At 31.1% G+C, this 18,594-nt stretch overlaps 2 protein-coding genes across 6 annotated transcripts in view; both read right to left on the bottom strand.

Moving 5' to 3' along the window:
* LOC107170332 (signal-induced proliferation-associated 1-like protein 2) overlaps positions 1–17,726 on the bottom strand; it is a 52,830-nt gene extending 35,104 nt beyond the window's left edge. For all 3 annotated transcript variants that reach the window (XM_089227505.1, XM_089227504.1, XM_089227506.1), the window contains exon 1: positions 17,306–17,726. The gene's annotated coding sequence lies outside the window, so the exon portion shown is untranslated. The remainder of the gene's footprint in view (positions 1–17,305) is intronic.
* On the bottom strand, positions 1,932–9,052 carry LOC149056304 (uncharacterized). 3 transcript variants are annotated; one of them, XM_089227509.1, is made up of 9 exons: positions 7,802–8,818; positions 7,519–7,593; positions 4,305–4,527; positions 3,977–4,237; positions 3,421–3,792; positions 2,815–3,348; positions 2,647–2,741; positions 2,276–2,478; positions 1,932–2,171 (listed from the first exon to the last, which is right to left on the bottom strand). In XM_089227509.1, exons 3-9 carry the CDS (start codon positions 4,378–4,380, stop codon positions 2,045–2,047), a joined length of 1,668 nt encoding a protein of 555 aa, XP_089083635.1. In that variant the 5' UTR covers positions 4,381–4,527; positions 7,519–7,593; positions 7,802–8,818; the 3' UTR covers positions 1,932–2,044. The 3 variants fall into 3 exon arrangements, 2 of the variants coding, with proteins under 2 accessions (XP_089083635.1, XP_089083633.1); XM_089227507.1 differs by having other exon boundaries at positions 7,519–8,818; XR_016191681.1 differs by lacking the exons at positions 1,932–2,171; positions 2,276–2,478; positions 2,647–2,741; positions 2,815–3,348; positions 3,421–3,792 and adding exons at positions 5,193–5,464; positions 5,525–5,778; positions 5,845–6,033 and having other exon boundaries at positions 4,099–4,237; positions 7,802–7,852; positions 7,957–9,052.
* Positions 17,727–18,594: the final 868 nt, after the last annotated feature.

Here is an 18,594-nt window from a genome sequence, read left to right as displayed (position 1 = left end):
CAGAAGAAAAAAAGATTTACAGATGATGAAGTACTACCAACACATGTAATACAATGCATGGTGATATTATTGTGTAACTGATACAAAACATGATAATTTATAGACATCACCCTTATAATACTACATAATATTTTTTGGTAAAATACCAGACCATGGTTTAAGTCACTCATTATTAACGATTAGAATATTAGATTACCGTTTAAGTTGATATTAAAGACTCATCTGTCTGTAGACGTAGAGGGCAATAATTATTAATTATACGTTACAATGGACATATTATATACGATTGTAATATAAAACTGAACTAATATGAAATTAAATCATAAAATAACATTTATGATCTTCAATTATTGGTTTTAAGATCTATAAACATAAATAATTGATGCAGGAATGTAAAAATAAAAAAATTAGAATTTATTAACAATATAATGACGTTAAACACTGTAAGATAAATGTGTCATTGAGATCTCTCGCAGAAATAGCGGAATGAAACATGAGTCATCAGTGCGGATATATAAGAATTATTATTCAGGAATTTAACCATCACCTGTATTATATTATCATATTGATAGTTTCACAAAATAAAAAATAAGTAATTAAATGGTACGAGTCACTATTTCAATTCCAAACTTTAAAATATAAATATTATTACAATACACCTAATAGGTACTAAGATTGATTATAAATAGTATTAGGTGTTTATAAGTTTAACTTAGGTACGATTTATTATTATATAAACAATTCTAATAATTTTTAACTGAGTAACTACTAATAAAATAAATATAACGAAAACGTCGAAAACATAATATAAATGTTGTGACACATAATAAGTCAAGTTTTTAATATTATTATATTTTATTGTCTAACAAAGATTAGATCATTTGTTCTGATTACATTACAATAAGTTTTGATTTTAATCATTATTACTTTTGTTCTGTTCTCAAAATGGTTTTTATATTTTATAGATTAATTAATTAACCGTTATATGCAAAATAAAATATATAATTAATTATAAATAACTCATTTATAATTAGGTTCAATTAATTTTAGATGACCAGTAGGCTAAATTGTACAAGAACAAAAATAGCCTATGTTATAAATAATATAATTTATAAGTTTATAAGTTTATAAAAACTTAAAATAATAACGAAGATATATAATGTCATACTATCTATACTAACACACGAATCTATAATGACTATAATATTTTCATTATTTGACAAATGAAAGTCATATGAAACAGTATATCTACATACACACAAAACCATAACATTTTTTATATAAACACATACAAGTACCTACGTACCTTGGCCTTGCAAATGCATTTTAATTTTGAATAATAAAACGACTAGTTACAACTTAATTGCTTTATCTATATTATTATTCATTCAAAATATAACTACAAGTATGTCAACATTCATAAACACGCCGATAAAGTATTCAGAAAATCATGTATTAAGAGGACGCTACACGTAAAGCGAAAAGTATACAACGGCCGAGAGAACGCGCTGTTAAGTGTTTTGGCGATCCGCAAGCGCGCGGCGTTTAAGTCACGCCCACTACTCATAGTCCGTGGCACTGCTCATTCAGCGCGTCTGGCCGTTTCGGGAGCGCCGATTATTATTTCTTGAACGGTCGACCATGACGGATCGCATCAATATAAATTTCACACACGTAAACGCCGCGGTATTATTTTTAATATCCGTGCGTATCCATTCGAACTTTTTTTTTTTAAAGCTGCTGCTTACCTAAATATATGTAGCAATATTTATATAGTAAATACGGTAATACAACATAGCTTGATTTGTAGTTATTGAATTATTACTTATTCAAATATAATTATATAAAAAGCTACAATATTACTTATTGCGTGTGTCAATTCTATTTGAACAGAAACATATTATTTTTTATTCAAAAAAAACAAAAAGGTATTATAAATTAAAACAATTTTGTTTCAATTGCTGGTTTTATTGCCACAATACCTATAATAATATGGAATATTTACACAAATAAAAAAACATTTATAATTTTAACAGAAGTATTATTATAATTTGTTATTTTTTTTTTTTTTTGCATTTAAAATATGTTTTGGTTCTCTTATATCAGAGATACTTATTCGCTTTCCATATAGAGGGTCTATGATTTCGGGTAATAAACACTCAATATAAAACCTAAAAAAAATATAATAATATATTATTATATTACCTAATATATGTATAAAATATAATATATATAATATATTTAAATTTAAACATATATTGTTTAAATCACTCACAATTTTAGTTTATCGACCATTTTTTTCTGCCAAAAAGATACATCAAAATAGATTTTTTCAACATTAGTCCAATTGGGCGTGTGTATGACAAAATAGCATACATTTCTTCTTGTGACCCGTAATTGACCCATCACTTGGTAAAAGTATATATGGTCTTTTTTAAGTAAAATATTGCCTTGTTCGGTGATGGTGCAATATGATAGCTTAAAAATACAATTTTATGAAATTTAAAAATATCATTGCGATTATAGACTATGTATTAATTAATAAAATTGTACATATTTTTCCATAAAATATTTAAATTTTAAACTTATTCGATTTTAAACAAAGTAAAGAATGTATTGTTTTATACAAAATAATAAGAGATTTACCAATTTATTTTCCACTGCTTCAATGGCACTCTTCGTATTCTTTGCTACAAATGGACACTTAATTTCTAGTATTTCATCATCACCTATCAACCCATCTTGAACAATCCAATATAATATTTAAAGTTAAAAATAGTATTATGAATAAAAATAAATAATTTTTAGTTTTACCAGGGCTTGCAGCCAAATAAGGGAATTCTCGGTCAATAAACAAACCACAAGTACGTACGGTCAACCCATTCAATTCTTCAAACTGTCTCCTAGCATGAGGCTCCATTTCAATACCATAGCTCATTGATTTACACATTGTCGGATACTTATATAAAATGTTATGGACTTTGATTTTACAGCTAGTGTTCTCTCTCATTTTACATATTTCTCCAAACTTAGACGCTGTTAATCTTTTTCGACGCTCGTTTCTCCATGCATCACATTGACTTTGCCCTCTAGTTATTTGTTCAACCTCGTCTATGTCGACATCATTCAGTTTTTTTAAAAATGCGGTTTTTTTTTCAGCAAAAGCTTCTGGGCTGAGACTAAAGAGGTCATCCAAAGGCTCTGCTAAGCCATAGTCTTTGTCCGGCGCACTAGATTTTGTTTTCGGTTTGGATCGTACCACTCCCGCAGCGAAAAGTTTTCGTCGTCTCATTGTTGTGTTACTTCGTATCCGGTCTATATTATTTGAATATTTTTTAGCAAATTTTCCTATTATAAATATATTTTATTATTACAATGTACAGGTGCTTATGTATAAATAAATACTTTTAAATAATTTACCGGGGCTTTTTAGCATAATTTTCTTATTTATAGTTCGTATGTAGTTTCCTGAATTATGTGCAATAATAGCAGCATGGACCCGTGTTTGATAATTATTAGATTGTGTAAAATTAATTCGCTTGCCTCCGATATGCTTATTAATAAGGGAATTAAACTGCTCACACGGGTTGTTATCGACATCCTCTAACAAGCTATCAGCGTTTATTTGCAGCCTATATACTATGTTTCGGAATTCAGCCATAAAACCCGATATTTCTGCCTCAGGAACAAAATTTATTTTACCAACTTCTGGCCCCGTACAAAAGTATGAAGCACAACTGTCGTGTTGACCCAAACGGTGATATGGAGCGTTTGATATGTCTTTTCTAAGCCCTAAAAATATTGTTCAAACAAAATTAAAAACAAGGAAATATGAAATAACCATAAAAATGTTTAATGAAAATAATTTTTAGTTATTATATAGTTTTAGTTTTATAAATGTTATATATTTGTGTGTGTATAAATTTGGTAATTCCAAAATATTCATAAAATTTGATATATTTTTTTTTATGTTCACCTGTTGTTTTTTGCTGAAGTGTTAAATCCGTGCTCAAATGATATCTAACTGCTTTCCTAATATCAGACCGAAATCTCAGAGTGTTGTTTATTATAAAGTTACGTATGATAATGGGATATTCTGTTCTTTTTGAAAGGGCACTCAATTTCGTCATATAATTTCGCAGTAGATGATTTCTGCATTCAATTTTTTTAATTTTGAAATCTGGTCCATACGGCATAACTTCGTTTATTCGTTTGGTGACGCTACTGTCACCGTCACCTGAAAAATATAATTAATATATAATATAGAAAGTGGAAAATATAATTTCTTGAAAAATATAATTTACCAATTAATTTGTTATATTTTAAACCATGCATACTCATGCTGTTAAGAAATCCTTCCATTATTCCGTCCGCTTCCATTGCCGTTGATGCTTTATTCCAATTCAAAAAACATTTGTGAGTTGGTGCCTCTATATTTAAATTATTCGCCCGTTCACAAACGGAACAGTACCGATTGCGAATTCCAACGAATAACACCTTTTTGGTGTTATACCCTATAATAGTAGCCTGTAAAATTATTTAAAATTATATTATTAAAACAGGTACCTATACGAGATAACAAAATAATTTATAAATGTACACAATTTTAAATACAGCTACAGGTAAAAAAGATGTAAAAGCTTTGAATTTTTAGATTCTGAGTGAAACGATGAATGTATTGATTTTACAATGATCTGTGTTTTTTTTTATTTATTTCTTTTTTTTGTGTCTGTCATCACGTTTTAGGACAGTAAAAGTGCTTGGATTTTCTTCGACAGTATCTTTTCTGATAGGAAAGTGAGTCTAGTTGGTACTTTGGGGGGGTCAAAAGTTAAAATTTCCCAGTAGTTTTCAAAAGCGCCGTGAAAAACAAAAAAAAAATTAAGGAAAAACGGGAATTTTTACGCAAAATTTGTTTTACAGAAAATCGATTTTAGTTTTTGGTGTAACTTTAAAACAAATGACCGTAGATACATGAAATTTTCACTGGTTGTTTATATTTTATTTTTATAGTCATTTTAAGTTCGAATTTGGACGAAATTACTTAATAAAACAGTTTAGTCAAAAATATCCGGACAGAAAAAAGTCAACTTTAATATTATAATAGGTAATGTAAATACTTGTAGAATGTAATTATAACATAGCTAATTAAAATAATAAGGTACAAAAAAATAAAAACTATTGTTTCTTACCGCTCCAGAAAATGAGTTATACTAAGTCTTATACGATCTTTTTGACCATTGGCCATCTGTTACTACAGTGCATAGCGGTGTACCATTTTCATCAACATTACCAGTGTTGATGGCAATTTGCCTTTCTTCATTACCAGCTTTTATCATCTCATCAAAAGCCGTTTCTTGAATAGAATTGCTCATAACGGACAAATTTTTTAAATAAGATACTGTTGATAAAGAGGGGAGTTCTATAGATGCCGACAACTCGCTAAGCTGCGTATGTCCAATACCTTTAAAATATAAATAATTAATACAAATTGAAAATAATTTTAGAAAAATAATTTAATTACCAATTGCTAAACTGCCATTTACAATAGCTTTATTGATGGGCAAATATTTATCTTTATTCTTAATATTTTCAGATGTAAAAGATGAACTCTTATTACACATTTTACACCGAAAACTAAATACGGACAGGTATCCTTTATGACATTCTGATTGAAATGCCATATCCAAAAATGAACAGTCAAAAGGTTTATGTCGACTATTTTGTATTTGATCAAACAAGTGTTTGATATCCACAATTCTCCGGCCTTCAAGACTTCTATAATAATTATATAAAAAAAAATACAACTAAATGCTGAAATCGCTATAAAAAATAATGACATACTCAGAAATTGTTGAATTATCCTCACTATTATAATCAGTATCTAAACTATATTCCAACAATTCGGATCCATTTTCTTGACCAAATCCAAATGACGATTCAACTACTTTCTGCCTTTTACTTTGTGGTGTACTAGTATTTTCAGGAGCAAACGGACTTACGTGTTTCTCAGCGGTAAAAATTTGTGAATCACTATATTAAGTTTTTAGATTCAGAACAGTGATGAATGTACTGATTTTACAATGATTTATTTTTTAGATTCTGAACGGAGCTAAGTGATGAATGTATTGATTTTACAATGATGTGTGTTTTTTTTTTTTATTTTTTTTTTTATTTTTTTTTTTTTTGTGTCTGTCATCACGTTTTAGGACAGAAAAAATGCTTCGATTTTCTTCAACAGTACCTTTTCTGATAGGAAAGTGAATCTAGTTGGTACTTTGGGGGGTCAAAAGTAAAATTTTCCAGTAGTTTTCATAAGAGCCGTGATAAACAAATGAAAAATTAAGGAAAAAACGGGAATTTTTACGCAAACCCGATTTTCGACAAAATCGATTTTGGTTTTCGCTGTAACTCTAAAATAAATGAAAGTAGATTCATGAAATTTTGACTGAATTTATATAAGCATTTTCTACACACCACACCATTTTAAAAATATTTTGACTTATTTTGAGCTGTTTACGGACATTTTCAGTTTCCATTTTTTTGCTATAAATATCAATAACATTTTATTTGTTGGGTAAAAATTCTTGAAAATTTAATAGAAGGCTCCTAATATATTGTTTCAAATGTAGATGAAAAATATCAAAAATCCGTAGTCACAATTTTTTTTTCTAAGCATTTAAAGTTCAAATTTTGACAAAATACGTAAATTTGACGAAAATTTGCAAATTATTTTGAGTTAGAAATTCATAAAAATTTTTCTACTTAAATCTAAGATTTGAAAATGTAATACGAGATTCCTCATAAGATTGTTTATCTTTATTAACAAAATAAATGTCTACAAGCAAATCTAATTAAATTTCGTTGAGCGTTTTAAGTTCATATTTTTCTAAGATTGGATATTCACTCAATTTCTCATGTAGCGATTTTGTTATTTTGTTGTAATTCAAAAACGAATTACCGTAGATACCTACATGAAAATTTTACTGAATGTTTATATTTTCATTTTCTATACACCATAAAATTCAACACATCCATTATTATAGTCGGTGAAACACGATTGCGCCCGTCCTACCTTTTTACATGCAAAAAACGCAACATGATTACGCTCCATGAAATATAGGTCTAGCCCTTATAAGAATTTTCCAATGCCTTTTAACTGGTCATAACTCATAAATATAGGGAAAATAAAGTACTTAAAAACTTAGGCTAAGTTTACCACCCCGACTGTATTTTTAAAAATTAATTGGAACATTGTTATAAGGGCAAGACCTATATTTCACGTAGCGCAATAGTGTTGTGTTTTTTGTAGGTGAAACGGTAGTACGGCCGTACGGGAGCAATCGTGTTACAGCCATTATAGTGACCTACTCTATGACCGAGGTCCACTGATATACACTATACAGCAGGTTAACTTCCCCGGTTTTTACATATTGTAAATCGTGTATACTTGAAGTTATTATTATTATATTATATATTTATATATTTATATTTAAGATTAGATTTACATATACTTACGTAGATATAGACAAAACATTACTATGAATTATTGTTGAAGTCACCAGATTTGATCCGTTTTCCGCGAGTTGTATACTAATAAATATCAAATATCATAATATATGTGATTGGTATTTATAGTATTATGTATGGGTAATATATTTTCAAATTGAAAATTAAACACCATATTTGCTATACAATAGTTTACAAATGACTAATTTAACATATTTTTTAATCACAACAAAAAAACATATGAACACATATAAAATTAAATTATCGAGTTTGTAAATAAATTACAACTTACTCGACAATATCAATGTTAGGCTCTTCTAGGCTCAAATGTTGCCTTATTTCTCTTTAAAATCATAAAAAAATAATCATGATGGGTATTCAAGTTTGAAATTTTATAAACAGATGATAGTCGATAGACAACTAATTAGGTAGTAAATATATACTTACATATTATTATGCCGATTTTTTTTAGCCATACCTGCCATACTTAACCGGGTCTTCATATCTAATTTACGCTGTCTGTTTTTTTTTTTAACAGTACGTGCTTTTTTGTACGGAGACATAATACAAAATCAAGTTTCACAGCGCAGTGGCAAATGCCAAGTAAAAGTTAAAATAATGTAAAAATAAATAAAATCGCATTGACATCGAACGTTTGACGTTCACTGTTGGATGTAGAAGTCACAATGAAATAAATTCATATTTTATAAAATAATATAATACGGAATTATAATATCATCGGCAGTATTATTGTTTTCGTATCGACGATTTGGATATTTATAAACTATGCGGGCCTGCGATAGATAGCTATTTTCGACCTATGGTGCGGTACGGTGCTTATGCGCGCGGTGTACGTGTATGGGTACGTTTTTAGAACACTGCCGCTAGAGTAGCACTGGCAGCATTATACGGGACTATTACATGTTACAAATACGAAATATTTTTCAAAAACATGTCTCAGGAGAATCAGTCTCATTTGGGTTACATTAATCGTACAAAATCCAACTTTCGTTAACATAAAGGTAAGAATATTGTCTGTGTTCCTATGTTTTATTTTTTAGATAGCATTAACATAGTAATAATTATTAAATGTTGAATATATAGTTTTTTTATACTTTTCTACAATCCATAAAAAATTATTGAGTTAAGTTATAATCATAATAAAACATAGGAACACAGATAATATTGTTATCCTTAAGTAGTCAAGATTTGATTTTTGTGCGATACCTACAGCCCAAAGGAGAGCGATTCTCCTAAAACATGTTTTTAGGTGGCAAAAATGTGTGTGTAGCGTCCTCTTAATGTTATACACTATTACACTAACCCATAAAATGTGCTTTTAATGAAATATTTTTAAACGTTAAAAAAATAAACTGTAATTACACACGTATCCTGTGTACTTCCGAAACTAAATGACTTATCTTGTTCAACTATTTGATTATACCATTCATAATACAGGAAGAAATTATTACATAATACTATATAGGACATAGGTACTAAAATATTAATACTAAAAATATCATACTTTAATATAATTATGTTAATGAATTGACACACTTATTTATAACTTTACAACATAATAAACGCAGACGTACAATATTAATTATTTATCGTCACATCGTTTATAGATCAATTTATATTTAGGTAAACATTAAAAATAAATTATAACACTTCAAGAATTTCAATTCATGATGAATGCTAATTAAGCGTCCTATAAAATAACATGACTTGTAAATTGTAATATAGTATTTGAATAAATGACCTGAATAAAAATTACCAAGACCTAGTACTGTCAACATAATCGGAAATGACGATCGAATTACCAGAGTAACACCGGAAGACATAGACAAAAAATTATAATTTAATGCATATTTAGAAAATTACTGTCCCATAACAGTAGTATATAGCCGTATAGGTATAGAATAATTTGTAAAATTACTCAAATTTCAGTATTCGAACAATTTATAATAGAGAGTATATAATTTAAATTGTCTACGTACATATTCCTGATAACTAAATTAAATATATACTCATTTACCTAAATAGGTATAATACTATAATAGTAATAAGTCCCGTAATAAGTATTATTAAATTAATAAATATTTTCATTTTTCAACCGATGTACTACAACAACAGCATAATGTTTAAGTTACAATCGTAAAAAACATAGGAATCAGTAATGCCGACTGATGTTTATAAATAACTATAACTATATATACATATACATACTATGTACAATGTAAAAGCGCTTGAAATATTAAAATAAGCACAAGACTCGACGAGAAAAAAGTTTAAAGTTTAAAATATTTACAATCTTGAGTCACTGATTATATAAAATGAATAAGTAGCAGTTGCACAATTCGCGAGCACGCAACAACTAAATTTAGATAACCTACCTAGTTTTTGAAGTCGAACTAACTATACTATAACGTGCATTGAATAACATCGAAATTCTGTGTTTTTAAAATTCCTTAATTTTAGACGATATGCTTTACATATTATTATTTTAATCGTATTTTACTTTACTTATCTATACCTAATTAAACTTTAAAGTTTAAATAACATTTTATTTTGAAAACAAGTCAAAGAAACGCATATTTATTATTTGATTTACTGGGTTGTACTTATATCGTGTGCTGGGATAATAACAATTATGCTGGTAGGTTTTTGGGTTTGTGTTGAATAAATGAATAAGAAAAACGCAGATAACGGGTTGCGAGGCCTATAATAATGCACGGTGCATATTATATCACGCATTCCAGCAGAGTCGACGATTTTCGTCTGTAGACTGTAGAGGTAGTTTGGTACCCTTAAAGAGAGAAAAAAATGAGAAAAAATATAGTAATAACGTTTTAGCTGCATCATCCCTGGACAGCTGCAAATGCCAGCGGCGCGCACATATAATCACAAACACACACATACAAACAAGATGTATTATATTATAGTATATACTCTTAAATAGATGTATAAAAAGAGTAAAGCAGAAACAGCAGCCAAACGAAATTCCTCTCGTCTTTGTTTCTATACACGCATGATGTTTAGAGTTCCTATATCAACCACACGGCTTACAATATAACATTCGGGGTTGGGGGAGATCCGGAGGTGGGACTTTTGGTTCGTTCAATTAATAAATTAATACCACCAGTAGAACATAAACAAAACGAAAAAACGACGATAAGCATAATATTATGTATATTATAATATACAGGGTTGGGCCAACACACGATTCACCAGCATATACAATAAAACCGGAAAAAAATCCTCAGCCCACCCTGTAAATGTGACGAAACACATTAAGCTAAGGGCGGTGGCTTCAAACAGTTTAAACGGCACACACTTAAACATCGATGAAATATTATAAAACACACGCGGTGGTAGTGGAGGACAAGGTTGATAGATACTTTTTTACAACAAATAATATGTAATATAAATATTATACATCTTGACTATATAGTATATACAGGCTCATTCGCGCACGTAAATTTCAACCCCGAGGCGCATTTTTTTTCAATTAGTCATAGTGTTTGGTAAAGTATGACTACAACGCACGAGATACATTTATCAATATGAGTATTTTAAATTTTCTTTAATCAGATGATTAAACAAGGTTTGCGATATCGATATCATTAAACCAAGCGGGCCTTTCGTCAGCTGATCAAGCACAAGACAAAAATCCGTTCGCTAGGAAACGTGTATTTTTAAAATGAAAAAAGAAAAATTGAACGTTTGCACCAAAACGGTCAATTCTCACGACGGATGATTGGACTGTAAAATAACAACACAAATACGAGCCATTGGTCATTCTTTAAAAAAAAAAAATTATATTCACAAACACGCACACATAATAAGTATCGAATCCAAAAATTCACCTTCGCAGCTGCTATCCCACCCGCCAGCCATGATATAGTTTTTTTTGTAATGTGCAGACGTGCAGTACATAAATTATAAATTATAATATTATATTATGCACACACGCATAATCACGTTATTGCATAAACGATATACACACACACACACGTTCAGTGTTATTTTTTTCTAGAAGAGGTGCTCTCACGTCTCACAAACATAAGAATACCGCGCTAGAATTCGGTAATGGTATGGGGACTGTTCGCACGCACAAAAATCTCAGTGAAACGGAAATGGCTTGTCGGCCGGCGGCAATGGCGTTGTAAAAATACGGGCCAAGATAAATTTTTGCTGCGTTTCCGTCGGAATGCGTGCGCGAAAGGCTGTCGAAAGACGCGCACGCGGTTGACACATCCGTTGGCTGTTGTTACTTTGGTGCTTCGTTCCTGCAATATGCAGTGTGTAGCTGGACCGACACACGAGACACGACCGCAATGACAATGACCGGCACCGTCGAGTTGCAGTGGTTCTCATGGTGTGCGCAAAAGAGAAGAAAAAAATAAATAGTACACACACACCACGACTAGGTATATAGCCGGTATAGGTACGACGCGGAATACAGTGGCCGTAAATGTCCGTGTAGTGGTGTTAAAAAAAATCCCGAACCGGAAATTATATTTACTGAACCCGAACAAGAATAATATCGTCGTCGTTGTCGGTGACGAGCCTTCAACATCAACTGCTGCTGCTACTACTATTACTTACTAGTTATGTGCCTACGACGGACGGGACGAACACCTTACGTGCGAATGGTATACTACGAATGACGATGAACAGAATCACACCGAAACACAAAAGCGTTTGTTCTGAGAGGAAATTGCAAATCGGTTTTGGATGACAGGCTTTTTACGTTTTGTTTTTTTTTTTTTGTTATGTCTATCGTCGTTTTGATGGGGTTTTTTTTTTTTTATTAATCTTTTTATTTGTTGTACGTTTTTTCACAAAACAAAAACGTCCCGAAAACCCCATCTCATTTATTAATACTTTCCATGCAAGGATCCTAACGAACTGGAAATCCTCGGGCGGCAAACAATGATTAGTGATATACCTAGTTATGATTATAGGCACTCTATACATTATATTATGTTAATGTATGAAAAAAAATATTAAGTGCAGAGCTATTTTTTATATCCTTGACAAACCGGCCGCCTACATACACCTATCTATTGAGACTGGTGATAATTATTATAAGTACTAATGCCGAATGGAACACTAAAAATATATTTCAGAGATAATGGATTATCCCATTGAGGACTCGAGTGAGTAGATAAATACTATCGAAAACGCGCTATTTTGTTTTTCCTCTCGTTTGTGTGTTTTGTAAATGTCTAATATTTATTATTATTTACGTTACCTATAGGCTATAATATAATATTATAACTAATAATACTAAGGTATATTTTTATATTTTTACTAACGTTTACGGGAGTATCTTATAATTAATATCTGTTGTGCAACTTCCATGTATAACAGATACGTTGATGATTTCGACATACGTCAAGGGATAACTGTAAATCTCAGATTACGTATACTTCTGAGGTTTACATATTATTATTTTGTATACTTACTTCAATTTTCCTACATAATATTATTATTAAAAGTATGATAGAAGAGAAACTTTGCAACGCTATGCATGTATGAATTTATGTTTATTGCAATATTAAAGGATAGCTGGCTATCATTATTATACCGATGCTGTTTACACAAAAAATATTATTAAAAAATAAAAATAATAATACAGTTTTTCGCGTTAAAAACACTAAGTTCAATGATTAATATAAATAAAAAAGTTCAAGTTAAAATTAGTCTATTATTATACACCTAATCATATTATAAAACATATTTTATGGAAAAGTTTTTTTAACCCGACCTAGTTCTATCTCCAGTCTCCACATTAAGTAACAAAACGCTCACAATTATCTTTCAAGAAAATATGTCGAATGATTAGTGAATTTGACGTTTTAACATGCAAATCAACATCAAATCCTAATATACATGTACTAACTATTAAAATCGTATTGAGGAGAATTTCGGCTATGATATTAAATACATTACATTTTCGTAGGAATCAACTAATGTGTGTGACTTGAGTAGACGAAATTGAAATCATGTACATATACAGGGTGTCCCAGAAATCTGACATTCTGACAAATGAAATAACTTTTGTTCTAATCAATATTTTAAAAAAATTTCTTTTAAATATAATTCATAGACACTTGCGCTACATTTTTAGAATACATTTTTTATTTTTTATTTTTTAATACTGAAAATAAAAAACTTAAAAATTGATAAAATTTTTTTCGAAATATTCAATATAACCAATTTGTAAATCTGATTTTTAGAAAAATGTATATGGTAAAAACACTTATTTAAGTCAAATGGCTGATATTTTACAATTTTTTTAAATATCAATATTTTCGTTAAGTAAATTACGATCTAGTTAATGTTAGAAACCTTGTAATTTCAAATAATAATAAAGTTTTTTAAAAATATTTTAAAAGAACATTTTTAAATAAGTGCATGTTAAAATCTAATTTTTTTTTTATTGTATTTATTTTAATAATATGTGATGTATAAATTATAAATTACTATAATTTACCTAACGAAAATATTGATATTTAAAAAAATTATAAAAAATCAGCCTTTTGAATTAAATAAGTGATTTTACCATATAAATTTTTCTGAAAATCAAATTTACAAATTGGCTATATTGAATATTTCGAAAAAAAATTTATCAATTTTTAAGTTTTTTATTTTCAGTATTAAAACATAAAAAATGTAGCGCAATGCGCAAGTGTCCATGGATTATATTTAAAAGAAATCTTTAAAAAATATTGATTAGAACAAAAGTTATTTCATTTGTCAGAATGTCAGATCTTTGTGGGACACCCTGTATATATAATTCTAATTTATATTAGTATTTTATACCCAGCACGAACAGTCAAATAACGCACGTTTTTCGGTTCCGTCAAAATAACGGTTATCGATGTAACATAATTTTCTATAATCCAATCGCGGAATCGGATAACGATAACAATTCAAAAAAATAAATTTCCAACAAGTGCAATGAAAGCCATATACATGTAAAAAATAAATAAAGTAGTATACAGATAAAACGCATTAACTGTAAAATAATAATATTATCTATGATATCCACTCTCATCACGCTCGCCAAGTCGCATATAAAACGTGCGCGTGCTCGTTTAACAGTAGACAAAAATCAAGGCAGTATTTATAGCTTTAGAAAGTGTAATGAAATAGCGATGTGTAATTAATTCGTAATATAATATGTACATGTACCTATATGTACACATTATGTATATAATTTTTTTTATATAAAACATGCCTTGTTACAATAAAGTACGATGCGTCGCCGTTGTCGTCTACCAAGGATGCGGCGCGCGGCGGATGCTTAAGAAAACAAAGTAAACCGAATCATAAAAATGTAATTATTTTCTCCTGTTATTATATGGTGCATTGTTCCGTAAACTTTACACGTCGGATAATTATGTACATGGCACAACAGGAACCGAGGGGAACAATGAGAACGCGCGATATTTTGTGAAAAGAAATCCAGGGTCCACTAATTTCTGCAGCGCGCGTCAACTTAGTTTTTGTTTAAAAACGCAAAAACAAAAACTTCACTGCACGGTCTACAGTAAAATAAAATAGATATTTAATGATGGTGTGGAATGACAAAAAAAAAACAGCAATTAGGTATAGATATTATATGTCGTGAAAACGATTTTTTTTTTTTTTTCAAAACGGAAACGGTAATACGTACTCAAACACGTTTGGTCTCGCCCTTCAATCCCCAGTGCCTCTATTCTGTATCGGTATTGTTGTATAGAAAAACCTTTTCCGAAGAGATGCGAAATTGTTTCGAAATGGAACAATCCGAACCGAAGCTCGAAGACTTAACTTGACGAACCTCAAGAGGATAACAGCAGTAGGGTTGAGTGGCAGTATGAGGGTTAGGGAGACAGGTCAACAACGTGATGACACACGAAAATACCGGATTATACGGGGCGGACGCAGTATTCCGGAGATCTTCATTTGTGTCGTAAAATAATGGCGATTCACCACATTAAACTCAAGACATCCAGAGATTTATAACGCCCGAAAACTATGCCCCTGAGATCGATATATCAAATATTAGTTATAAACTTATGACTTATAAACATCAACGTATACAATGAATGTACGTAGATTTTTTGAAATCTATGGTATTTATGTTTTTCATTGTTTGTCAACTCATTTATTTTACATTTTATATTTTTAATTCCAATGGAAACGTGATTCGTTTGTATGTTTAACACGATACCTATGTCATTTCACAGCAGAATTCACCGGTAACTACTGTTGTTTCATAATCGTTTCATCCTTGAAACACCAAATCATCGTCTAATTAGTCCCATAAAATGTACAAAATATAATATGTACCTAATGAAATAATATCAAATTCTAAGTGAAGAGCTTACCGCATACGTTTAAATCGTATAATATTAATTTCCATACATTTTGAGCATGCTTAAGCTGAGAACATACATTTAATAACAAAAAAGACTAGTGGTTGAACGGCAACAAGAGACAATTTTTTTTTAAGTACACGGGTTTTTGACGAATAAAATCCACAAATATTTTACATCATAAATATACTTCGTTACGTCTGTGTATAATTACATGTTTTTCTATCACGTAAGGTTTAGTTTATGTTTATAAACCACTTAATCGCAATTATATAAAATGACCAACGAGTTCGTACCTATATGGCATAATACGATATGTGTTTCAAGACAATATAGAGCAATTAAATAAAAGTGAAGTTATTAATCACAGCGTAAATTGGCGCGAGTACACGACGATAGTGCGATGCCGATAACGAAAATCGGCAGTTACTATTTATAGCGCCGCACAATGCACTTTATATATTGTTATGATATAGGTACACATTGTTCTACTTATTAATAGTTTCTAATATCCCGGATGAGTTTTTGGCCAATTATACGGACTACTTTTCGCGGTTTACTGCGCTGAGAAAATGTCCTAATGCCATATTATGATATTACGTACTACTAGAAGCAGTGTAGAACCCTTGTACCTATCTATACATTAAAGATTAAATAAAATGTATAATTATTGTCGACGCGGTCCACACATCGACCGTTTTACGTGGCTGCCCGAGTGGTAAGTCACAAGTGTACACTAACACAATATGTCGAAAACTCTTTGACGAAAATACCGTGTAGCAGTTGTCACTATTAATAAAACCAGACTATAGCTAACTACTGACAAGCTTTCTCAATGAGTGCGGCGGCATATCAAACATTATTAATATATAATATACCTGCTGTAATAATAATATTATAATCCGATGGGGTTATTCTCATGGCTTTACTCAGTACTCGCCTATCCCCTCCCATCGAAAGCCGACCGCGTTGCCCAGCAGTCGGTGATTTAATAATTATTATTGTGTAACACACGAGTAACTTCTAATCCTAACTATAATTATACTACATACCTAATTAGACGTCGACCAAAAAATTCAATCGCATCTACGGTATTTGTCAGTTAGAAAACCGAATTCGACGACGGAGATGTGAAAAACGACAATGACGATGATAATAGTGATGGCTAGGGTGATAAATTGCAGTCAGCAAGAGGACCATTATAGAGGGGAGACTACAGGGACGGAAATACTTTGAGGAGTGAGGACAGGGGATGGTATCGCCGTCGTGGCCGTTAATATTAACGCGTTATCAGCAAGCAGTCGGCATATGCGTGTGATAAGCACTAGTGTAGTGCAACAAGTAAAGTAATAACCAACATCAATAACATTATACTCGTAAAATATTATTAGTATTTTTAATGTGCACACTGTTCCACTCACTTCGAATTGACCACCGTCCTAGTGTAGAAGTAGCAATCGTAGTAATGGTCGGACAACGACGGGCTAACGTCCATTTGTCATCAGGACTCGAGGTAAAGCGGTGTTCGACCCACCGTACACAAACAATATTATCGTTCGTACGACTACCACTCGATAGATTCGTTTCGTTTCGACGTACGCCGCAACAATAACGATGAGCTACCAGATCAATTGGCACGTAAAAAGGCTATAATATTAAATATCGCACAGAGAAAAACGGAAATGGAATAAACCCAACTCGGAAATCGAACAGACGTCGGTAACGGACACAAACAAACCAACAGCACGCTCGACACCGACGGACGGACTGACACGAAGAATAATAACAACGACACAACCGGATTCGGTGCGCTGGAGGGACGCGAATCGGAATTCGTAGTCTATAGGCGCGGCGGTGGTGCTGGTAGTGGTGGTAGTGGCGGCGACGACCGATGTCTCTCCGGTGGCAGCGGGGCCGGTGCTCAGCTCGCATCCTGCCGTCACCGCACCGCCCGGCGTAGGAACGATAATTAGGGGTTACCAAACCTCTGACGGATGGATGTACGCGCGCGCAATCGGCCGGGCGTGACCATCCACCCGCCTGTTTTCCTACTATCCGCGCGAGCTACGTTTTCGACGTACGGATTTCTGGCGCGTCGCTAACATCCTATCGGTCGATCGTACGCTCCACAGGCCACGGCATAAAAATACAAAAAGTAATATTATAATTTATAATGTTATTTTACATTTACTTCTTTTTGTTTATCGTAATTCGTGACGGGTCGCTGCCCACTGGGATTTAAATGATTTAGTATGTTTTGCAATGGGTATTACTAGGAATATATACATTTAAATTAAATAAAGAATTTAAAAAACTGAATAACGTGTTATTATTTTGGGTTGTCTTACCACAGTCTACAAGTTGGTAACTTACCTAAATCATAATTTGTATTTAAAAGTTTTGAGGTGATAATGAAAATCATTGGATATTGTTTTGATTGAATATTGGATATACATATTATACTATTATTTTGTCCAAAGGATTGTATTTAATTTTAAGGTTTAATAAATACGACATACAACTAGGTTTTCTCCTCTTTAGGAATACTTCCTAAGTTATGCATTGATTACTATATTGCAATCGATACATTAAATAACACTAAATATAGATTACGCCAATGCAGTCTAATGTTAGTTAAGCTATGCAATTGCTTATATAAAAACTAGAAGAATTATAACTGTTTGATTTTCTTGTGGTTGAATTTGTTTTT

This window comes from Diuraphis noxia, unplaced genomic scaffold (assembly GCF_037042655.1).
Source record: "Diuraphis noxia isolate RWA-SAM2 unplaced genomic scaffold, SU_Dnox_SAM2 contig0004, whole genome shotgun sequence".
Classification (NCBI taxonomy): Eukaryota; Metazoa; Arthropoda; class Insecta; order Hemiptera; family Aphididae; genus Diuraphis; species Diuraphis noxia.
The sequence above is the reverse complement of the archived record's forward strand: the minus strand, read 5'-3'. Positions and strand labels throughout refer to the sequence as shown.